Below are 25592 nucleotides of genomic sequence, written 5' to 3'. Positions count from 1 at the left end.
TAATACAAGTTACTTTTGTCACACTAAATAAAAGTTATTTTTTTTAAAAAAATTGCAGTGTATACAACACAAACAAACCTGCAGTGATTTTGATGAAGAGTGGAATGTTTTTCTATAATGAAACTTTGCACCTCTATAGAAACAGATCTGAAACAAACAAAACTGCCTCCAAAAAATCCTGAGAGACAAGCATTCAGTGTTACAAAATAAGAATATCATTATAGTGTAAATAAACTCAAATGAAACTGATCTGACAGTATAGAGCGGGAATGTAAAACAGGCATGTTTAAAGCCATCATTCTCCCATACTGTAAAATCTTCCATTTTGCATTGTTCTATATCTCATTTGCCACTGTTGCTGGTTTGCTTTAGCAAGACAGACAGTTGCAACACTATTTGCCTGTTCAACCTGAAAAAAACCCCAAAAAACATCTGACTTTAATTGTAGCACACAGCTTGATGCAGTGCTGGTATGTTACAAGTCAGCGTACAGCACTATAATAGCCCACTAAAGAACAAGCCTGCCAACACAGACCTGAAACAGGGGCTACGTCTGTCTGGCTGCCTGTCGGGTTGCAGGAAATATGATTAATGAGAGAGGCATAATGATATGGGGAACCCGATTAGCACCACAAAAAGGTCACAGATCAAAGTGGTCTAAATTTCAAGGGCTGCGATCATTGCATATAATTTGGTGCTGGAAGGAAAAAGAAAGAGAAAGATAGAGCTAAAGGAGCCTATTTGATACAGAGACAAGTGAGGCTGGATTCTAAATGAGAATGGAGAATCAATTTGTAGATTGGCACGCTTTTTTTACTGCATAATTTCTTTCTGCCAGGAGAGCTACACAAAGCTGCATTATTTAATGCTGATTGCAAACAAAAACACTTAAAATTCTACCCAGCAAAAAGCTTTTTCATTACATGCTGAATAAAGTTGCCCTTACAATGATATATTGAGGCAGATCCATATTATACAGAGATGCGGTGGGGGAAACAATCTTCCTATCAACTGCAATGCTTTCCACTACAATGAGAAAGTATTAGTTATGAAGCCCATGAAGTTTCGTGGTTTTTCAGAAGTGAATAATGCAGGTTCAAATCTACATGACAGGTACAGCCAGGGTATAATGTGCAGTTTTAGCAAGTATAAGGATCAGGAAGCAAATTAATTCCACGATTAGGTTTTTATTTTCATGTACATATGACATCTTCAAATCCCGCCCTCCCCATCTACCACTGTGTTATTCAAACTACTGTTTGGTCACTAGGGTAAATGGGAACCTAACAACCATACAACAATCGAAATTCCAAAAGCTGCAGAACAAAAATGCAATTATTAAAAACCACAAAGAATTTAAAGGTAAACCACCCCTTTAGAGCTAAAATATGTAAAATTTTAGATGGAAATAGTCGATGAAGCATAATAATGTGGCACTTAACACTCTTAGGCCTGTGATGGTCACATATGTAAAATGCACAGTGCTATAATTCTTGCTAATAAAGACACATAGCTTCCACTTATTCTTTACTATGCATACCTCCCAACTGTCCCATTTTTAGAGAGACAGTCCCTCTTTTGACAGCTCAACCTGCAGTCCCTCATTTGTACTGGAAAGACCCATTTTTTCTCCAGAACAGCCACAGCTGCTTATAAGATAATTTTGTAACAATTTCAAGATAAGGAAATAAGTAATTGTAACAATATAAGATAACAGGTTCCTTGGGAGAAGTTAGACTCAGTTTAAAGGGCAATTCGCCTTCATTAGCAAAACTGTAATAACTGAAAAAAAAACACAGAAATATGTTTAAACTTTCATAAACTGCCAAATTAGTAAAATGAACATGGTAATTAAGGGGGGGGCATGGCCACAAAAATGGGCGTGGCAAAAAAATATCACTGTGCGACAACTTTTTGTCCCTCTTTTTGATTCCAAAATGTTGGGAGGTATGGGCCCTATGCTGCATAAATACTAGGGATGCACCGAATCCAGGACTCGGTTCGGGATTCGGCCTTTTTCAGCCGGATTCGGAATCGGCCAAATCCTTCTGTCCAGCCGAACCGAATCCGAATCTGCATATGCAAATTAGGGGCGGAGAAGGAAATGAGTGACTTTTTGTCACAATACAAGGAAGTAAAAAATGTTTTCCCCGTCCTAACTCTAATTAGCATATGCAAATTAGGGTTCAGATTCGGTTCGGTATTCGGCCGAATCTTTCGAGAAGGATTCGGGGGTTCGGCCAAATCCAAAATAGTGGATTCAGTGCATCCCTAATAAATACTGCTTTATAAAGAGTGTTGGATCTGGTAGTTACGAATTAATGTATTGCCGTTATTGACAATATTATTTATCATTACCTAATTAAAGTCAAAACTGCTTTAGACAGTTAAAGAAAAAAGATAAAGATACAGATAACAGCCCCACTGACTTGTTCAAAGCCACTTCCCCCCTAAGTGACTTCAGATCATATCGCAATAAATGCTTAGTCACATGTCACTTGTTTGTTTTGTTTTCCCCACCACCCCCTGGGAACCCATATGGCAGAATTTATCTATATAAAGATACATGGTTTGCTCCTGCCAATACCTTGGAAAATTCTATTTGAGAACAGATCGGGAGGGATATTGTGTGAAAAAAGAGAGCAAAAAAAACAAAATGCTGCATTAAGCCGTTAAAGTAAACTTACAAAAACAAAGGTACAAATTAGTCTAATAAAATGATAAAATAATTATATTTAATAAAAGAAAATGTATACATATATGGAGAAAACAGAACTGGACACAAAGTTTCATAAGGCAGAGTATTTGAACAAGAAATCAGCAATTATAAAAGCTGCTGCGTTCAGAAAAAAAACAAAAAACATTTTGCCTAAAACAATGTGCAATATTGCATAAACCTTTGGAGAGAAAAAAAGTTCTGCTTTATAACTGGAAAAGTTCTTGACACTAGTTATAACTGCCTGAACGATACATAACCTGAAGCTCATGTGACTGAATTTACTTTTTAGCAAAGGAAAGAAGGACTGGCTCGCTTTACGGTAGGAATTTCAAATGCATTTCTATAAAGTGTCATGTATTTAGCTTGACAGATAGTTGAATGTTAACCTGCCATCTCATTTTATATTGCAAGTTCAAGATGTCACAGAGTTTCCAGATCCTTAATAGACCACGGCCTATTTACTTTAGCAGGAATGTGGGGAAAAAATCCAGTTTGCTCTGCACTTTCAGTGCTCAGGTGTGGAGAGGGGTTGATATGTGCCACACAAAATTTGCCATTTCTCCATGATCCCCTTGTGAGCTCTGGTGATATACTTTCCAGGATCAGGGTCAGTAGTCAAAGGACAAGGTAGCATAAAATCAGGGGTGCTTCACCAATGAGGCGAGTTGAGGCTGTCGCCTCAGGCAGCAGCGCCCCACTAGGTACCAGGGGCCGCAAAAATGCTGCTCCTGGTACTTTAAGAGCGAATTTCTGGGGTAGGGGGGGCAGCAGCAACTGCTGCTGCCTCAGGCGGCGGAGGGGCCAGGATCACCCCTGCATAAAATACCCTTATCTGAAAGTTTTATTAGCATTCAGGGCACTGCTGCTTGTATGCATGTGGCTGAGAGTGAAAACAACAAGGAGGCTTAACTGAAGCTAAGTGAATAGATACCCTGAAATGATAAACTATGAAATCTAGGCCTCTGTAGTAAAGAAAAATGTGGACCGTGGCTAGTAAGTTCACTGGGACTTATGTGAATGAGGTTTAATCTCGGTAAAGCACTGTGGAATATCTTGGTGCTATATTCATAAAGGACAATTATAGTTATAATGTTTCACATATTGAACCTGGCTAGGGTTGCCACCTTTTCTGGAAAAAAATACTGGCCTTCCTAGATATTTATCTTTTTCCCTATTAATAACATTGGGATCAACTACAATTTTTAACGACCAGGCCGGTAAAATACCGGCCAGGTGGCAACCCTAAACCGGGCACATTATAAAATGTCCTTTTTTAGTGGTGGAACAAGCAGGGGCCTCCCAACCCGCCCCCCAGAAAAACCTTCAGAGGGGCCCGGTGCACGCAAGGTTCTAACCCCCGCACCAAACTTTGGATATTTGCTCCACTAACCTCCACTCCCAACGTCCCGCATGTACACTAAAGCTGGCCATAGATGCAAAGATCTAATCGTACGAATCGAGGATTCGTACGATTTTCAGACAGTGTGTGGAGAGTCCCGACATTTTTCGTATGGCGGAGATCGGTCGTTTGGTCGATCAGACAGGTTAGAAAATTTCTGTCGGCTGCTGATAATATCTCTGCATGTATTGCCGATCGGACGATTTTCAGAGTAAGACTGTCACTAGCTTTGGACGGACATAACTTTCGTACGATTGTTGTCAGGGGCAGAACATCGGCTGATCTGTTCTTTTCTACTTTATTTGATCTGAATGGTTAGTGGCAGGTTGGGAGATTGGGGAAGTCCCATCGTACATTGATTCATACGATCAGATCTTTGCGTCTGTGGCCAGCTTTACACTTAAAGAGGAAGTGGATGGGAAACTCTGTGCTATAGACGAAGCCAGTGCTGTGGTCCTGGCCCCCATTTTCCCCACAACCCTGACGGGATCTGCTTTGTCTATAGTTAAGCCACTTTTTTTTTGTTCCTGATGAGTTCTGACTACTAAAGCAACTGCTTCTAAAGATCAGTCTCTCAAATAAAGATCAATTTCTTCTGTTAGAGCAGTTTACACAGACATTTTGAGAAGGGCAACAATTCACACTACTGTGATAAAGCATGGTCTTACCAGTCTGTTTATGCGAACAAACTCTTCTGGGGATTTAGCCCATGGTGGAAGATCAACATCAGATACTACGGTGCCATCATCCATCACTCCAAGATTGTAATTATTGGCGTTCACAAACATCTCAGGAAGGTAGTAGAATTCAGGAATGAGTTCCTGTGGAGGAAAAAAATGTAATCATCTTTGTTTCAGTTTTATCTTGCATAATCATACACCTTTTGGTATTGATCATTAGCATAAAACTCATTTTACCCAGGACTGAAAACTTGGCATCTAGTGAAGGAATATAATCTTCAAAGACGCAGATGGCTTTACCCAACTATCATATGTTTTAGGTCATTAACGCCAAAAAATTCATTCTGTTTTAATGGAAGAGTATCCTGACATCCTTTATAAACAGACAAACAAATAATTATTTACTCGAAGAATTCTTATTTTTACAGCATTTTGAAGTTGCCATTACACAATGAGATAAAATGACAGGTGCACCAAATCTATCTACAGCTGTGTTCAGTATAATAGCAGTGTGTTTAAAAAGAGAATAAAGCTCAAAATCCTTATAACAGCTTTTATTTCCATACACACAAATGAATAGGGAACATTTCACATTCTATTTCAAATCAAAACATAAAAGAAACATTTTTCTTATTTGTGTTATTTCTTTACAAAAAGTGAATAAAATGGAATATTAGGCTGTTCCAAAAAATACCAGTGTCTGCATTCTTCTTTACAAACTCCCACATTCACTGTATAAACTGAAAAATGTTTCAAAATGTTGCTTTCCTTTGAATCACTGAACTAACATTTAGTTGTATAATCAGTGTTTCTGAGAACTGCTGCACATCTGTGTTACATGGAGTCCACCAACTTCTGGCACCTGTTAAATTCCACAATTATTCTGCATTTCTTGGTTTTGCCTCAGAAACAGCATTTTTGATGTCACCCCTCAAGTTTTCTATTGGATTAAGGTCCGGGGATTGGGCTGGTCACCCCATAACATCAATCTTGTGGGTGTGGAACCAAGATGCTGCTCTTTTACTGGTGTGTTTGGGGTTGTTGTCTTGTTGAAACACCAATTTCAAGGACATTTACTCTTCGTCATAAGGCAACATGTATTTTGATGTATTGAAATTGATCCATGATCCATGATCCCTGGTATGAGCTAAAAAGGACAAAAACCAGAGTATGAGAAACATCCCCATATCATGATGCTTGTGCCACCATGCTTCACTGTCTTTACACTATACTGTGGCTTGAATTCAGTGTTTAGGGGTCGTCTAACAAACTGTCTGTGACCCCTAGACCCAAAAAGAACAATCTTGCTTTCATCAGTCCACAAAATGTTGCGCCATTTCTCTTTAGGCCAATGTGTTCTTTGGCAAATTATCATCTCTTCAGCAAACATCTTTTTTTCAACAATGATAGCTTGGCTTCACATAGGCATCTTTTAATTGTAACAGTACTCACAGGTAACTTTAGACCTTCTGATCTTCCTGGAGCGGATCATTGGCTGAGTCTTTGCCAGTCTTTGTCTTTGGTTATTCTCCTATACATTCGACTGGTGGTTTTCTGTTTTCTTCTACTTCTTTCAGATTTTGGTTGCCATTTAAAGAATACAGGGATCATTTTAGCTGAGCAGCCTTTCATTTTCTGCACTTCTTTACAGGTATTCCCCTCTATAACCAATTTTTTTATCAAAGCACACTGTTCTTCTGAATAATGTCTGGATTTACCCATTTTACAGAGAGAAATGCACGATAACCAGCATACACAACATTTGCTGCCATCTGTTACTGAACCAAATTGTCCACTATGCCACGAAAGTGTTGAGGCATCTTTCCACGACAGATAAAGATAACCCAGTAAATCTGCTGTGGCCCAGATATAACACAGTCAGAACTATTTCCCAGATTTACCGCTTTATTAGGACCGCTCTGTCGAAGCACAGGACAGATCTTTACTCAGATGGACTTCTGTGATCCCACAAACAGAGGCCTCCCAAATACTTCAGTATCATGCAAAAACAATGCAAGCTATTTCTGTTAGCAAATATCAAGAAATGGCTTTACAGGTATTGCATGGCTCTTATCTCACTCCTTTTAGGAGGCATCATATGGGTACTCTAAATTCGGATAATTGTCTGAGATGTCATCAACCCTGGGCTGACCTTGTGCCCTTGTGCTGACCTTTGGCTATGCCCTATCATTCAACAATTATGGGGGGAAGTTCAGATATACTGGAAGTCTCTGACTCAGCGAGCAAACGTTTTTACGCTAACATGGGCAATTTTTGGGATACCTCCTCCACACCTGAAACTTTCGCGCTCTGAAAGGCAGCTGGCAGGAAGGTTAATGGCTGCAACTCGGAAAACCATATTGCACCATTGGCTTTCTCCATCTGCACCCCCCCTATCTCTGGTCAAACAAAAGCTACACCATATATTTCACATGGATTGGGTGGAATCCACTACAAACAAAGAACAATTTACTGACAAATTTTTTTCGACTTGGATGAGTTACATTCAATCGCTCCCAACTCATACTAGACATCTAACGATATATGCATTTAGATACACTACGTGGTATGATACGGAACTATTACTCAATAATACTAATGTCCAAGACACAGACCAGTATATTCAAAATCTCCTACGCTCCCAGGAACAACCGTCAAGAACGCTCCCCAGGAGCCATCACATAAATCAGATATTGAGAACGAGGTATTCTTAATTGTTTTTCTTTTCCCTTTCAATGATATGTATGAGGAAAATACCGTTGTGTATTATACTACCTTAGTATGTTTTACAATGACAAAAAATGGGGCAGCTAAAAACCTCTGTGAGCTTACCAATGTGATTATTCTTCTTACTTTTTATTGCTTATATTTCTATTTAGAGCCTCTCCTATTCATATTTGTCTCTCATTCAAATCACTGGATGGTTTCTAAGGTAAACACCCAAACATCCAGATAGTTGCTGAAAAACTGGAAAGTTGCAAACAAAAGCTAAATAACTAAAAAAAAACACAAATAAATAAATTAATACCAATTGTAAATTGTCTCAGAATATCACTATATCCTAAAATTTTTAGGGATGCACCGAATCCACGATACAGAACTAATCTGTGAAAGTGTAAAAACTAGGCTAAATTCAGCAAATAATCGGCCTGAAAACCCTATAGTACAAACTCTTGCTCACCCAAACCAATGCAAAATGTACAGAACTATACCTGGAATACTCCTCAGACCCAAAATGAAGCAAAATTTCATAACAAAAATAGATTACAGTTACAAAGACCAATTCCACCACAGAAAGATGCCCAACAATTCAGTCAGTGGAACATATTTTAACTGAATTATGGCAAAACAATAGGTTAATCTTACCTTGATATCAGAAGTGTCCCGCTGACAGTTTCTCCATGCCCTTGCAACGGATGAAAAAGTTCGGTCTGCGTGGTCAAATTTACCACCTTGCAAATTCAGAAAAAATGTTGTGAATGGCTCCTGTAAAAAGACAAAGATTAAAAATTAATTTTAAAAAATTAGACTGAGGTGAAACAACTGGTCAACAACAAGCTTCTGTACATTTGGGTATGGCAGCGATGCAGTGACTCTAGTACTATGCAGTAATTCTTATCATAATGGGAAATTTCAAAAGAGTCTATACTGTATTTTTCTTATTTGTTTTTTTTAGACTGACAATATTTAATGTATGCAATGTATGTAAACCCCCAGCAAGCACCTTAAACATTAATAATGGTAGCAACCTATTTCACAATGTAAGTCAGAGTTTGGCTTAAAATGTCAATAACAGGCACCCTTTTTTCCAGGTGGCCCAGTAGTACACAATACAGTCAGGATCTCCTTTCATTCACAATCAATAATCTGCAAGTCAACTTAGTGGCCAGCAGGCAGGGTTTTAGCTTTAGTCATATCACTTACATGTCAGTAATGTCTCAACTAGTGATGTGCAGGTCGGGATTTCCCCAACCCGCCCTACCTTAGCCCGTGCGCATCCGACTTCCAGGTTGCTTTTATAGAACAGCTCCCTAACATAAGATAACAGCTGCCTGGTAGATTTAAGAATAGCACTCAATATTAAAATCCAGGTTCCACTGCAACACATTCAGTTACATTGAGTAGGAGAAACAACAGCCTGCCAGAAAGCAGTTCCATCCTAAAGTGCTGGCTCTTTCTAAAAACACATGACCAGGCAAAATGACCTGAGATGGCACCTACACACCAATATTACAACTAAAAAAATATACACTTGCTGGTTCAGGAATAACATTAAAATTAAATCGTAGCATTAATTATTTGCCGTGTAAACAGTGTAATTTAGAAATAAAAACTACATCATAAAAATCATGACAGAATCCTTTTAAGTAAGCTATTGTTTTTCCTACTCAATATAAGTTAAGGACTTGGGTTAGCCAGACTTGGATTTATATGATTGAGAGCTATTCTCAAAATTTACCAATAGGGACCATCTATAGCAAGGCAGGTGTCAAGGAGTTGTTATCCTGTTACCTTCACATGTCTGTTGATAGGCTGTTCGGGGGGAAAGGGAGGGGGGTTTGATATTACTTCAAGTTGCAGTGCAGCAATAGAGTGTGATGGAAATTTAACAAAACACAAGTCACATAGTTGAGGGCACCTGGGAAACTAACATGTCTAGCCCCATGACAGATTTTAAAATTAAATATAACAAAATAAGTTTGTTCCTGAATTAATTCTTCTGTTGATAGGCTGTTGGGGTTAAAGGTAGGGGGTGATATTTCTTCAACTTGCACTGCAGCAGTAAAGAGTGACTGAAATGTATGAGAACACAAGTCACATGGCTGAGGGAACCTGGGAAACTAACATGTCTAGATTTTAAAATTAAATATAACAAAATCTGTTTGTTCTTGCATTGATTCATTTTAATTAAAATTTGTAAAAATCAATGTTTTCCCATGACAGAATACCTTTAAGGCAATTTCACATGAAAAAAATAATATTCACATAACTGTAACAACGGGTATTAGGCTGGGACTGTTGCAGCCATGAAAGATTGTAGAAACTACTATAGTTAGAATAAGGCAACTTATTTTAAAGGAGAACAAAAGGCAAAGTACACTTACCAAAAGGTAGGCCCCCCCAAGTGATTATATTTACTTACCCGACACAGAAAACTGCACTGGCCCGGGGGTTCTTCCAGTGAGGACCACGGAGCGAGCCTCTTCCTGCTTCCTTGGTCTTCTCGTGGCTGCGCATGCACAGTAGAGCGAAAAGCCGAACTTTAGATGGCCATTTCATTCTACTGCGCATACATCTGCCGTGGGAAATTTGAAAACCGAAGAAGGAAGGAAGAGGATCACTCAGTGGTATTTAGAATTTTCCACTAGTGATGGGCAAATCTGACCTGTTTAGCTTCACAAAAGATTCGTGAAACGGCAAAAATTCACCAAACTGCATGGGCATCAACATTTTTTTCACCCGTTGGAGTCTATATTGTTGCGCAAAACTCAACATAAAATTTCGCTCATCACTATTATGAACATCTCCCATCATATTTTAGTATCTCTTTTTTGCCATTTTTATAAGATTATATGCAAATACTAACTCAGATTTTCATTACATGGAATCTATAAGAAAGGTTAAAAAGATTTAAAAGCCTTATCTTAGTTAAAAAACACTTAAGCCCACATTAGTAGATAATTGCCTAAAATTAGCAAGGCACCATAAATTATATTAAGGATACATGTCTGCTTGTACCATTCTAACCAGCTTTAATTAATGGCATGCTGCTAATGCTTTCCCAAAGAAATTACTTTCTGGTAGATGAATTAGCTCTCAGGTTTACAGAAACCTAAACTATTGTAAGCAAACATGTTATCAATAAACCGTATTTGCGATTAATCCACTAAATGCCAGTGCTTCAGTAAGGATCTTTATGATAGCCATTAAACATTATTAGCAACAGATAAATTACATCAGTTATACACTTCAGTGTATATGAGAATTTAAGCACAGGATGTACAGAAACAAAGGCCTTCAACATAACAACTGCCTTGAGTTTCAGCATTTTACGCTAGTTTTTCTGGACAAGACAGAATGGAATATTTCTTCTTTAGCCCAGTGATAGTGGATTTCATTTATTTTATTTTTTTAAATGTTTAACGGGGAATATGGGTAAAAGATACAAAAGGGATATGTACTAAAAGATAATCATTTACATTTATATACAGATAATAATACAATACATAATATGGTATTATTGTTAAATGAGCAGCATATACCTATACACACACATCTATTTTCGCCATGCAGCTGGTACTGACATACATTGTCTATTATTTTAACTTGAAATAATTCCATACTTTTATTTTTAATGATAAATCCTTAGAGATAATTTCATTCAATGCAAACTTTGGCTGATGAAGATAAAAAAAGGTATAAGAATTGCTTTGTAAAAGTTCTATATTTGGAAGGAGTGCACTGGGAATTAGCAAGGTCATCTACAATATCGTAAACACTTTATTTTTGGTAATGCTTATATATTGCAAAAATGCTTCTTTTAACACATGAAAGCCAAATATACATTGTGTACATATATACACCTGTTTAATACAATCAAAATGTGTGTATATATACCATAGAAATTATGTAATCAGGTCAAATGGAATTATAATCTTGAATCCAAACTCAATAGGAAGAAAACACTCAGATTTCCTTCTTTCTTTAAATATGGTGCTTTTGTGAATGCTAGAATTCAATGTACCGGTATATCTGTTGCTAGTATGATTCACTTAAAGTATTCTAATTGTATAAAAACTTTAATGAAAAAGTCACTTTTTTTCTCTTAGAATGAAAATGGGTATAAAATTATAAAATATTTGCTCAATAGAGATTCACAAATTACAGCAATTACAAAACTGTATTACAGGTATGTTCCATAGACACCAATTTAACTATAAAATAATTTCCTTTCTCGCTGCAATAATAAAACAGTACCTTGTACTTGATCCCATCAAATTGGGGCAAAACAATCTTATTGGGTTGAGTTAATGTGTAAATTATTTTTATTAAAGTATGGAGATCCAAATTACAGAAACACTACTTATCTCCATGTCCTGAGCATTTTGAATAACAGGTCACATACCTGTACTATGAATCTAATTCTAGCTTCTAATTTGTTTTGTTACCAAATATACACCCAACAGATCATATGCATTCTACTAAATCTAGAAGACAAATACCACAAGGTTTTTACATTTTTAATCTGCCCCCTCTACAAATAATTTATTCTTTTAGAAAGTACATAGAGGCCATCGGCCAAATTTAAAATAATTACCAAATAATTTGGGTCTAAGGGTTTTAAGTTCCCAAGAGGGCAATACATATGTTTATAAGCTAAGTAATGGGCAATGGGATTGTAGTCATAAATAATTATACATTCTGCATTTCCAGTACATACAATATAGCTGCTCAACAGCATTATGTCAACGCATTCAGGGTGAGCCTTACTCACAATTCTCAGTAGCCAGCTAAGTACAAAACTTGCAGTTGAATAATGTGTGCCATAATGAAATTTGGGTACTTGGTCATCTTCCCAGGTTTTATAACGTTCATCAAAGAAGTCAGCTCGCTTTGGGTTCAGTGCTCCAATAGGCTGAAAGAAAAATATATAATAGAAATAAGACATTAAATATTAAACACTTAACATATTTGTCATTCTTGGCCTGGAGACAATATCAGTACATATTATTTAACATGGATCCAAGGTATCTGTTTTTATTATTTCAAATATTATAAAAACAAAAGGCAATATTCACCAATCAACACATGGATAACATACCTCTAGTTACACTATCTCAATGTTTTGCCCTGGGTGGGGACTATTCCACACATTGAACCAGCACTAAGGCTCATCATTATACACAACCGGCAGAGGCTTACATTTCCAAAATGATGGCCATACGAGGGCCTGGGGCACAGGCTTCTGAGATGATGGTCTGGATATATCCATCAGCAAAGCAGGATTGATTATTATTAGTTTTGCTACTAAACTGTTATTCTGGTCCTGCATTATTGGCATTTTTTTTTTGGTTACACGGAATGGTAAAGGCATTCCCATGATTGTAGTATAGTTGGTCACTGAAACCATTTGAAGTTTTTTGACCCTTAGGAGTAACTGGCGTTATAACATTTTCATCTATATGTGAAGTTTTATCTGCATTATGTGTGTATTTTTGTATCAGGAACTCAAGGAATGAACTTGGTTGCAGATTATTTATATTATTGATTGTTTTGCCATCATATCTAAATGTCTCTAGTGAATGGTTAATTGTAGTTTGTAGTTCTGTGATTTGCAGCTGGACTTGGACTTTTTCTTTTTTGGTAACTTACATTCTTTTCACTGGGTGCATTTGTTTACTGATTGTGATGGAGTCACAATGTGATGTCACTCGGCTGTATGGGATGGGTGTTCCATGATATCACCTGCATGTGCTTCAAACCAAACATTGCATTTAAGGTATGGCCTTATTGCAAATGGGGTTTGTGCTAAATTTGGTTCCGTTCACGACATATTTACAAAAAGTGAATGCCGCTAATTAAGGCACCAAAAGTCCATATACAATAAGCTTTGCCATTAAGTGCCCTTTACAACACTAGCGGCCAATTACAAAAGTCACATTAGAACTGCTCAGCCGAAACTGCTCAGGGTGTAAAAACCCCGGGTCCCGCTCCTGTGTTCACAAATGACAGTTTCAATGGTAATATACCAGAAAGAACTCACCAGATCAAACGAGTGGCCCGGGTGTATCACCCCAAGCCCGTAGCTGTAGGTGAGTCACGATCAGTAGAAAGTAATTGACAGGCACTCAATATTGGTTGATACGAAATGCGTCAGGGAATTGGTTTTTTTAATAAGTTGAAAATAAAAGTTTACTTTTTATTCTACGGGTGATTGGAGTGCTTGTCAATTACTTTCTACTGATGGGCTTATTGCACCTTAGTACTAACAAAGGCTAGATCACCTGTTGGATATGTGTGTATATAAAACCTAAGAGGGGGTGAACATGCAGGCCTTGTCTAAATCATTTCCAATATCTCAGCAACAAAAAGCTGCAATACTCATAAAGCCTAGTGAGTAGTGACCATCTATCAGTATAAAAACCTGAGGTACATCAACCATAAAATTAAATTCCTAGTCTTTAGATATATGTTTTCCAAAGTATGAGAAGCATATAAAATATTTTCCATTGGCATTATGTGGCTTGCTCACTGTATGCCAACCCCACCAAGTAAGTCAAAAATAAAACAGTTTTCCTATAATACTATTTTGTATCCACTTCATTTTCATTAACTATTTAATATTTTGTGATAGACACAGTGCATTGCTCTGTTGATAGAAACACTAAAAGACTTATGTGGTTAATATTTAAAAAAAATGGACTAATTTCAGATAAAAGAAAAGTAACCTTCTCTGCAAATGAAGGACGGATCGCTCTGTGTTGTGTTATAGGACCAATGCATCATCCATGGACTGAAATCTTCAGTATAACGGTGTTGCCCAATATACTCCTATTCTCCCAGTTAATAAGATACAATCTACAGAAAAATACACTGCATACTAAGTGGGCCTCATATGATGTGATTAAGCTATTAACTGGGCATTGTACATATGAATTAGGTTTCTTGGGCACTTCATGTGTTAAGCAGGCAACCATGAATTCACTAGCAGTGGATTTAACTAGAATTCTTGTGCCAGCTTATAAGAGATACAAAGGATAAGTAAAAAAAAAAATTAGGCACAATCCCAGTTCGGCATTTTAAGAACCATGAAGTTGAACAACTCATCATCATAACATCCTATAAGTACACTGCAAAATGAAGAATACATTTTAGGATGTTATTAAACCCATTCTACAATATGCAAGGGACCACATCATGCCGTTTTAGAGGTCCCTTAATTGAAAAACCTTTAAAAAAATGCACAGGTTGGGTCAACGAGACGTAATTTAGGTATGTTTGTATTAGGGAACAATATAACAAAAGTGCCTCTGTGCCATAGTGAGTTAAATTGAACACAGTAAACCTTTATTTTGTTCAATTTTAACCAATCACTTTATCTGCTTTTATGCCCATCTACAGAGCATATAGCTCCCCAATCAATGCTTATGGAATTACCCTCCTTGGATATACCACTAAAACCAATTGGGAAAGATTCTGCTGCCTTTTGTTAAAACAGCAACATGCAGAGATCGATGCCCTATTGATTTCAGGTGGAATTGTTCCAGTTCAGTTTTGGATGCCGGCAGGAAGATTGTTGTACACTCATTTGCAATTGAATAAAAAAATACACATTTTTGTATCCAGACTCCAAATAAAAGAATGACAGAAAAAAGGTATAGCTGGTCTCTGACAATGATACACTATCAGCTTACTCAGTGAAGATACAGAGGGAATACACACTTTGAATTATACATTACATGAATGTGCTGATTTATTGTGGTAATAACATCCACCTCATTAAAAGATCTCTGCTCTGCTGCAGTTGGAGGGCTACATATTGTTTACTGCTATAAATTAATGGCAGAGCACAGAAAATTGTGGAAACCCTCGAACAATAGATCTGCAGTGACAGAGTTGTAGATCATAGCTTCCTCATAATAAAACGGAGACAATGTATTGGGCTAATACATTTTACTGTGCTGGCCTATATTTTTCTGACAAGTGCAATAAAAGATGAGGCTATTCGACTGTTTTTTAATACACCATAAAAGCAGTTTACTAAGCTTGTGCGTCAGAGATGGAATCACACGAGCCTGTAAATATTATAGACAGCTTGATTAAACTTTTTCCTTAATTGGAGAAACCAAATGTAAACATTCAAGTTTTGGGAAACACGCTAATTGATATTTAAAGGAAAACTATACCCCCCAAACAATGTAGGTCTCTATTAAAAGATACTGAGTAAAACAGCTCATGTGTAAAACCCTGCTTCATGTAAATGAACCATTAGCATAATAATATACTTTTTTAGTAGTATGTGCCATTGGGTAATCATAAATAGAAAATTGCCATTTTAAAAAATAACGGCCGCCCCCTGAGATCGTAAGATTCACTGTGTACACATACAAACCACATGTAAGGTCACATGAGCCAATTAACAGACAGAGTTCTGCTTTTTGCTTCCTCACTTCTTCCTGTTACAGTTAGTGTTGTTGTATTTCTGGTCAGGTGATCTCTGAGGCAGCACAGATAGAGTCACGAAATGGTGGTTCAAGGCAAGAGATGTAAAAGGGCAATATTTATGTAAATATATATTCCAGTTTGTTAAGATTCTTTAATATGTCATTCAATTTGATATAAACTATCTGTTGCTTAAGTATTCATTTTGGGGGTATAGTTTTCCTTTAAGGATATTAAAGGGATACTGTCATGGGAAAACATGTTTTTTTCAAAACGCATCAGTTAATAGTGCTACTCCAGCAGAATTCTGCACTGAAATCCATTTCTCAAAAGAGCAGATTTTTTTATATTCAATTTTGAAATCTGACATGGGGCTAGATATATTGTTAATTTCCCTGCTGCCCCAGGTCATGTGACTTGTGCCAGCACTTTAGGAGGGAACTACTTTCTCGCAGGCTGTTGTTTTACCTTCTCGATGTAACTGAATGGAACGCAGTGGGACATGGGTTTTTACTATTGAGCGCTGTTCTTAGACTTACCAGGCAGCTGTTATCTTGTGTTAGGGAGCTATTATCTGATTACCTTCCCTTTGTTCTGTTGTTAGGCTGCTGGGGGGGGGTGATATCACTCCAACTTGCAGTACAGCAGTAAAGAGTGACTGAAGTTTATCAGAGCACAAGTCACATGACTTGGGGCAGCTGGGAAATTGACAATATGTCTAGCCCCATGTCAGATTTCAAAATTGAATTTAAAAAAATCTGTTTGCTCTTTTGAGAATTGGATTTCAGTGCAGAATTCTGCTGGAGTAGCACTATTAACTGATTCATTTTGGGGGAAAAAAAATTTTGATGACAGTATCCCTTTAAAGATTTTACAACAACTGCTTATTCCTATCTCCTTGGTATTTTGGATGTTTCAGTCAAAGGACATATAATTCAGAGGATAGCTTGCTACAATGCAAACAAAGCTTAGATTACAAAGGTAAAGGGTGAGTTGAAAAAACTAGTGAAACTTTATCAAAGAGCAGTTATATTTGCTTATTCAAATGTGAGATTATTACTAAATCAAACCCCATTTATAGGGCTGAGAGTTACTTCAAACAATTAGGATTAGTAAAATTATTTACAATTAAATACAATTGCATTAGATCAGTCTATAACAAATTGTTCCAAATTCACAAATGTTAACCAATCTGCTATAAAAGTGTTGCTTAAATATATTGTACTACAGCATTGATATGGATACACACTTCAGAGAAATGTACTTGATATAACAGATCAAACCTGGACAGTCAGCTTGTGTGTTTTGATCTGCCCAGTCTGGAACTCTTTGGGGCATATTTATCAAGGGTTTCGAATTTCGAATTGAAAAATCTTCGAAATTTGAATTCAAAAAGACCAACTGAAATTATGTTGTATTTTTTCGGTCTAATAGGTCCATTTTGGATCGAATTTGAAACGTACAAATCGAAGTAATATTGTATTCAATTGAATTTGATTCTAAGCTTTTCACAAAAAAAAACCTTTGATTTTTCATAGGCCACCAACTGACTCCAAATAGATTCTAGGTCCCCCATAGGATAAAACAGCAATTTGGCAGGTTTTAGATGACGAATGGTCGGTCGATTTTTTAAAGAGACAGTACAGATATTTGTTTATTGTTTCTAATCGAATACATAAAAAATAGCTCGAAATTCTAATTTTTTTCATTCGAAAATTCACCTCGACCTTTGATAAATCTGGCCCTTGGCTACTATTGCAAAGGAGAGAGTATCAGGATAGACAAAAGAGTTCCTTCTCAATATTTGCTTCCCTGTGTCACCATTATACAAATCAGTTGTGTTATTCCTCACAAAATCAAAAGACTTGTTCAAAAGAAGTGGCACTATAAGGGTACATTTAATTTCATATGATTGGTGGGAAGGCTTCTGCGAAGGGATTATTTTATACACTACATCATGGGGCATTTTAGCATGGGGTTTTAGACAGTTTTACCTGTCACAACATATCCAATAATTCTGTATTTACGTGACATGCTATATTAGCGTGCTTGCAAAAAGCCTCAACAGATGCATCACAAAATGGGACTAACGTCTACTAGCAGTCCAGGAATTTCAAAATTAAAGGGCATGAGTGCTTACACAAGAGCAGCCCATAACAAAAAGTGAGAATATTTAGGGCTCAAAAATATAGGGAATTGTTTACAAAATGGGGATAAGGTGCACCTTGCACCAATTGTCTTTCACATATTGTGCTCTAAGGAATAACTCCTAGAACAAAGACAGCACTGCATAGAATGAGGTGGGTATATGGGCATTGTCTGGAACACCCTTTGGGGCAAATTCACGAAGATCCGAAGTTGCGCCGGCGCTACGCAAATTCACTAAAATGCGAAGTTGCGCTCAGGGAGGCGAACGGTAGCGAAGTTGCACTAGCGTTAATTCGTCAAGCAAAGGGAAGTTACGCTTGCGATGCCTAATTTGCATACGGTGCCAAGTTAAAGTACAATGGACGTATATGTAGCACCAAATACATTACACTACACAAGCTGGGAAAGCTTCATAAAATAAAATTGTTGTTATTTTGCCATATACATGTGCCCACTGTATAGTTTAGATGCCATATATTCGGAAATGTAGGGGGGAAGGAGGGTACCCCCAAAAAATGTACAATCTTTTTCAGCCTATCACCCTTAAAAAATGAAAAGACGCCAGCGTTTTTTGGGAAAAATTTCAACCTTTTTTGAAGCAAGCCCTAATTACTCTTTTGCAATTCGCCTGGTCTCAGTTGGCGAAGGCAAGTCTGGCGCAAGAGTTAACGTTCATGAAAATCCGCAAGTTAGTGAATTAGCGTAGTTACGTCCCTTCACCATAGCGCAACTTCGTCTGGCGTAAGGGTGCGAAGTAGCGTTAGAGTAGGTCCACTTCGCTAGCGAATTTACGCCAGCGCCCGTTAGTACATTGGCAAAGTAACGAAATGACGTCACGCTGGCGAATTTGCGCTAGCGTTAGCCACTTCGCGCTTTAGTAAATTTGCTCCCTAGTGTTCTAAATGTGCCATTTACAATATGTAAGCTGATGCAAAGTGAAATGAAAGTCAATAGAGACTCGCTTGCACCCATGTGACCTTTGTTTCCACCTTGTGCAAAATGTTTTTTATTCAATGCAAGATAAAGTTTAATGGTTGCATCTGCTATCCATACAGGCACTCTTGTCTTTGCAGCCCTTGTGTCCACACCATTGCTACTATATATTAAAATAATTGTTCAAGCATCCTCTAAAGAAGCAGAATAGAAAAGCCAAAAGGTGAAAAATAAAGTCCAAAAGTATATATATATTTTTACGAACCACTTATAAGGCTTTTAAAATGACATGAAGCCATTAAGGTGTAGCCATGGGACGGATCACAAAGATAAATGTTGCACTTGCTGGTGCTGGGGAAAAGTATTGAAATAGGTATCAGTTAAAAGGAAACAAGGAACATTTCTCAAACTCTATTTTACATCTAGAAATAAAGATTACATTTCTCCATTAAAAACTACGCCACTGATTTCTCTTCCTAGTCAAAGACAACTTTGTCTTTTTTTGTCTTTTTTTTTAGAACAAACGCATTTTGCAAATGTTCCTGCATCGTAATCTATTTGTGCTGTGTCTCTTCTGGTTATTTTTTAAATGAACTGAATAAATGGTCTCTAGTGGGCTCATTTAAGAGCAATTCTCCTTGTTTAGGGTGCACGGGACACATTTTCAAACAGTAGAAGTTACTTTATCTCTCTGACAAGAAAAAAGCTACCGACAGTGCTTAATTTTTCATTAAATCCATGGTACTTGGGCTTTTTGATATTTGTCATGGTTGATAAAACACCAATATTTTCTGAAAAAATAACAAACTTAACTCCTGCCTGCTACTGACAAGTCTTGTATTCCTTTGTCTTTTCTATTCCACCCCTGCTTCAAAATCTCTTGCATATAAAATTGAATGTGAGTGAAGGAAAAGGGCAAGTAATGGTGGGCTGCTTGTGGGGAAGTGGTGGGGTTTTAGTGGATCACAACTGGGTTTTGGCATGATTGGGGATGTCCAAGGTCAGTAACGTAACTTGGGGGGCTGGGCCCGGGTGCAGGTCAATCAGCCAGCCCCCCCCCCCGCCTATTAAGAGTTCATATGAACTGCCGGAGGAACTGAGGGGGTGCGGGCCCTGGTGCACCACCAGTAGTTCCGTCACTGTCCAGGTGAATTAGGGATGTGACTGTGCATGCTAAATTAGTAGTATGGGGCTATGATCGGTGATGGTGGCCCAGGGAACATCAGCAGCATAAACACTCAATACACCTCTGTTTTGTCATTTACATACAATAGTGATAGTAATAGCCCTTGCTGATGACTGATGTAGAAAAGAATAGAGACGATTTTTATTACTGCTTAGAATCTTCCCATAAGCCATAGCTTTTAAGTTGAGGACACTGTCAGGCAAGGAGATAAATCTTCACTATAGCAGACAACTGATCTCCTGCAAATGCAAGAAAACTTTAGCAACCTTGGAAAAATAAAGTCCAGCATAAGTTTTCCCACTAGAAATCTACATTATTGCAGGTAACAAAAGTATTTGCAGGAGATTGATCATCCACGGCACTAAAGGCACACGGGGAGTGTTGATGCCCATAGACTAATCCTGCGTGTTTTATCAGCCCAACATGTGGGATCTTAAGCTAAGGTCAGTGGCACACAAGCTTTTATTGCCATCTCTGTAGAAATGCAGCCAGAAGGAGGCCTGAATCATTTTGTCTTCTCTTTATTTTGGTGTAAAATTGCATACTCTAATATGGTGGTCACCAACCTTTTTTTACCCACGAGCAATACAAGCATGAAAAATGTTCCTAATAAGAGATGCTAATGTCTATTTGGTATCGCCTATGTGGACTGGCAGCCTACAGAAGGCTCTATTTAGCAGAACACTTGGTTTGTATGCATGCAATAGTTGCCTCCAAGTCTGTAATAAACACCTGTTTTGAGGCCACTGGGAGCAACATCCAAGGGGTTGGTGAGCAAGATGTAGTGGGGATCACCACTCTAGAATTTATGCACCAAATTGTGTGGCACTGGCCTATGGGCAATGGTGCACAGAGTTTTTCGTCCGCCACTGTCATCCAGCAGAAAACAATGGGGAGGAGGGGCAAAGGATTGCAGACACAGGCTGGCAAGAAAAGGCAAAGTTAAATACCATTTAATTGAATTGGCTTATTCACAATTATTTGATTGCCATTTAGAAATAGCTACGGCTTATTTAACAAAAAAAATGAAAGTTACAGAAGAAGCTTAGCCAAGACACATGCAATTATGTTCTAACTTACAAAAGTATATGAAATCTAAACTAATGTTTCAGAAAACACTAATATTATAAGCTTGTTTAAAATATAAATGGTGCTACAATAATAATGTGATAACAGTAGCCCTTTTAAATGTATTCTTACTTCAGCACAAGAATCTATCCTTTAACTATGTGGAGTGCCTAGCTGATCTCTTCACTCCACACTAGTGCCATAAGCCCTAAATTTTAACATTTCCTATAAATGGATGCTGTTTGAGCAGGCAAGGGTTTTTGTCAAAATTATTTTCAAACATCCATTTATCCAATAACTCTACAAGGCACAAGAGAAATATTTAAATCCATTCCATAAGATGAATAAAACGTATAATGCTGTATTGTTTCTCTGAAAATCTGAAACTGTGGTTGGAACTTAGCCATCAGTGTTCGGTTTACTAGTCAGAAAAAGAGTGGCCACTGTCATCTCAACAGCTACAATAAAATAAGCCAAACACTAGGTGACAAAAAAAGAAGCAATGCGCTGCTGGGCTAAAAGCAAATAATGAGATTTGTAAACAAAAAACATTTATAAAACAGATCGTAAGGCTAATGATCTTCTCCAGGCCAAAATTAGATAGAGAAGCAAGAAAAACACAGCATGGGGGATGAACATCAATAGCGTGTCCTTCTCAATGGGGAACTTGGACAACATGGGGAAATAAGAATTGCTATTTCTATCTACAGAAGAAATGTGTTGAAAGGCAGAAAGGCTATATAAACACAAAGAGCTAAATCCAGTAAAACAACACACCAGTCAGACACATAACACAGACCAATGAACAAAGCTATCTTACAAGAAATTAGATTACTTAGACTCACAGCTCCCATTGTTGCTATTCTGCAGTGGCTTTCGCTTAAAGGGAAAGTATATCTTAGAATATTTTAAGCTCAATTAATTTCATATAATGTGAACTCTTCTTACTGACTATTTTATTTGTTCTGCAGAAGAGCGGGAAGGGCAGCCTTTTCTTTGATAACTGAACGATATCAGGCCTGTGTGGCTTCCATTTTTTTTTGTTAAAGTGAGGCAAACTGGATGTAGGCGGAATGCTCCCAATTGACATACACTATTGTGTATATGATCTTTTGTGCGTTGATATAATTTTAATGTGCTGAATTAACAGGTAGATAATATATTCCCTTTTTGCAAAAAAAGAAAAATAGGGTAAAGTCATAAAAATATGAGAGAGGCAGAATTAAACATAATGAGGACAAAGAGGATGCAGAAATGTGTGTGTTTGGGGTGATGACATTAGAAAAATATTCTTATGTTGAGGCTGTTGTTGCTAAACGTGCATGGGTCATTGGCCAGCTAAGTTTCCATTTAGGTGATCAGCTCCGTTGAGGTTGTTTGAGGGTCTTACACTTGGACCAAAAGGTATGAATAGTGGACACAAACTAGAACATTTTATAAACATGCTGCTCTGTAAAACAAGTACCATAAGTTATTTGTTGTCAAACCCTGCTGAATGCACTTATATAGCTAATAAACATAAATACAAATTATTTCAATAATGAGAAGTTTCCAATTAAAGGAGGTTGGTGTGTTCTACTACTTTGTATGGATGACTAATGACAATTATTTTTTATGCGTCAAGATGAAAACTGATTTGCTTATTCCAGCTATTAACATTTTTGCCTTTTCCATGATAACAAGGCTTCTAGAGGCACTAACCCCATTCATCTTGCCCTGGAAGCAGTGCAGCAGTTATTATTTAAATACGGATGCAGCTGGATAACACCCTTCTGCAGTTTAGGGTAGGGACACACTGGGCGATTTGGGGAGATTTAGTCGCCTGGCGACTAATCGCAGCGACTTTTCTCCCCGAATGCCTCCCCTCACTCTGCGCCTGGATAAAATGAAAAGTCGCCGGCGCTAATCACACACGGCGATTCGTTTTACGAAATCGCCCGGTTGCCTCACGAGGAAACTTCGGGCGACTTCGGAAAACAAATCGCCGCGTGTGATTAGCGCAGGCGATTTTTCATTTTATCCAGGCGCAGAGTGAGGGGAGGCATTCGGGGAAGATTGGTCGTGGAAAGTCGCGGCGATTAGTCGCCAGGCGACTAAATCTCCCCAAATCGCCCAGTGTGTCCCTACCCTTAACCTATGAGCATTTTATTTTACTTCAAATTTAAAATACAACTCAATCTCCTAATGAATGGATTTTAGTTATTTCACCCTTACAGGTGAGGGTAGGCTGCTGTAAATAACATTAGTTCAAAAGAAGTAATGACAAAAAGTGAGCAAATTACAGATCTTTAATGCACTTTCCGCTAAGTTAATTTCCATACAAAAGCAAATGGAAAAAATATATGCAAATAGTGGAGAGCAGAGAAAATAACGATGCCATATCATAGTACTTTAAGGTCGAAAGGGAACACATGTAGTTATTAACAGGCCTTCTGCAATGAAAGTGATTTACGGCCTTAACAGGAAGATGTGTTTGTAATGGACAATAAAAAGAGACGGCACTTTCAAACAGAGAATCTCCCAGATGCATTGGTTTTTTTTCTGTTCTTGAGCTTATAATGCCAGAAAACTGCAGCCCATGTAGCTAAATTTATATAATATAGCAGCTTCTGAAGTTGATTAAAAATAGAATACTTTAAAAGCTAATTGTTATTTGGGGGCTGTGAAAGAACACGTAGAGCTGACATCAAAGGGGGGCCTAATTTCAAGGTATACATCTAGGATCATTGGTGAATAGTTACATTTCTTTAGACTACCCTTGTGCCAGTACCAAATTCACTTTGTCAGCCTTGGTGCAAGCACATGGAGTGGATTTCAGTACAGGTATAGGATCCCTTATCCGGAAACTCATTATCCAGAAAGTTCCGAATTACGGAATGGCTGTCTCCCATAGACTCCGTATTATCCAAATAATACAAATTTTTAAAAATGATTTCCTTTTTCTCTGTAATAATAAAACAGTAGCTTGTACTTGATCCAAACTAAGATATTGTTAATACTTATTGGAAGCAAAACCAGCCTATTGGGTTTATTTATGTTTAAATGAATTTCTAGTAGACTTAAGGCATGAAGACCCAAATTACGTTATCCGGCAAACCCCAGGTCCCGAGCATTCTGGATAACGGATCCTATACCGGTACTAAAATGCGCTAATATGCATTTCCTGCTCAAAATTTCACCCCATGGCCAGTGGCTCTGGTCGCAGGCACAGTTGTAGCCTGATCATCGCATAGGTGTGGCTGCAGCCTTACACTTGAGAAATTGTTTTACTGCTTCAAATAAAAGGTCTAAGCCCTGAAAAGTCTAAGGCTATGGCCACATTTATGCACTGCCAAAATTAACTATGTAACTTTGACCTATACCACTTCAGGAAAGCAGGTTTCTCCAATTCTGAACACTATATAAATTTAACAGAAATAGCAAGCGTCCACAAAAATAAAATACTATGGCGCCTGCCAGGCCAAGAAACATGTAGCTCTCCAATTGCTGGTGTACTACAATGCCTGAATGAATCACCAGTCTTTAGCAAAAAAAAGAAATCACATACCTTAGACAAATCCCTAAAGTTGCTAGGAAGAGTAAGATCAAGCTGTTCTGATTCATAATTGTTTATAACCCAGGGGAACACTGGATACTGGTTCAAGTCGCTGTAACTACGGCCTGTTAAACAAAAAATAGCATTTAGGAATGTAACACAATACTGAAGACAAAATGCAATTACCAACACCCTGATTTAATTATCTTGGTTTTCGTGTTTCTTTAAATGTAATCTTTCATTCATGATTTACAATACTATATCCATTCAGTTTTTTAGTGAGTTGGCTTTTTCTAACAATTGACAACATAAGTAGCCCTTGTCTCCAGAGAAGAGGGGCCAGGCACACAACCTGCAGGACCTGTGAGTTTACCCATAGTCTAAGAAACTTAGTTCTAGAAGTGGGCATGGGTGGGTGTCAGATCCAACATAAAGAAAGGCTCCTCCCCTTTGCTGATCTGCTAGCACCAACCCCATATCTTTAGTGAGATCACCTTAGTAGGCACTAGTTGGTAAGCAGCGGGTAGAGTCGATTGAAATTCACTTTCCATCACCTATTCAAATAATTCCCAATACAGTAATGAAGGAGCAATTGACAACACAATTGTATACTGCAAATGTGGTTTATTCTCTTGAACTATTTTAAGTGACAAAAACTCTTTCCCATGCAAATTTGATCTTATGTTTAAAACCTGTGGAGGCTTAAGCAAAATATGTGGATGCCGCAAGGAAAAAATGATGTTGCCACCTGGAATTGCCCT

The 25592-nt window shown here is 37.7% G+C and overlaps 1 protein-coding gene across 1 annotated transcript in view; it reads right to left on the bottom strand.

Moving 5' to 3' along the window:
* Positions 1-25592, bottom strand: part of LOC108704343 (lipopolysaccharide-responsive and beige-like anchor protein) — a 369752-nt gene that overhangs the window by 79471 nt on the left and 264689 nt on the right. The window contains exons 43-46 of the mRNA XM_041579550.1: positions 24844-24956; positions 12294-12434; positions 8165-8284; positions 4787-4939 (exon numbers count right to left, since the gene is read on the bottom strand). Coding sequence (XP_041435484.1) covers positions 4787-4939; positions 8165-8284; positions 12294-12434; positions 24844-24956 — 527 coding nt within the window. The remainder of the gene's footprint in view (positions 1-4786; positions 4940-8164; positions 8285-12293; positions 12435-24843; positions 24957-25592) is intronic.

The sequence above is a fragment of the Xenopus laevis genome, chromosome 1S, assembly GCF_017654675.1.
Source record: "Xenopus laevis strain J_2021 chromosome 1S, Xenopus_laevis_v10.1, whole genome shotgun sequence".
Classification (NCBI taxonomy): Eukaryota; Metazoa; Chordata; class Amphibia; order Anura; family Pipidae; genus Xenopus; species Xenopus laevis.
This window is presented reverse-complemented; position numbering and strand designations above follow the sequence as displayed.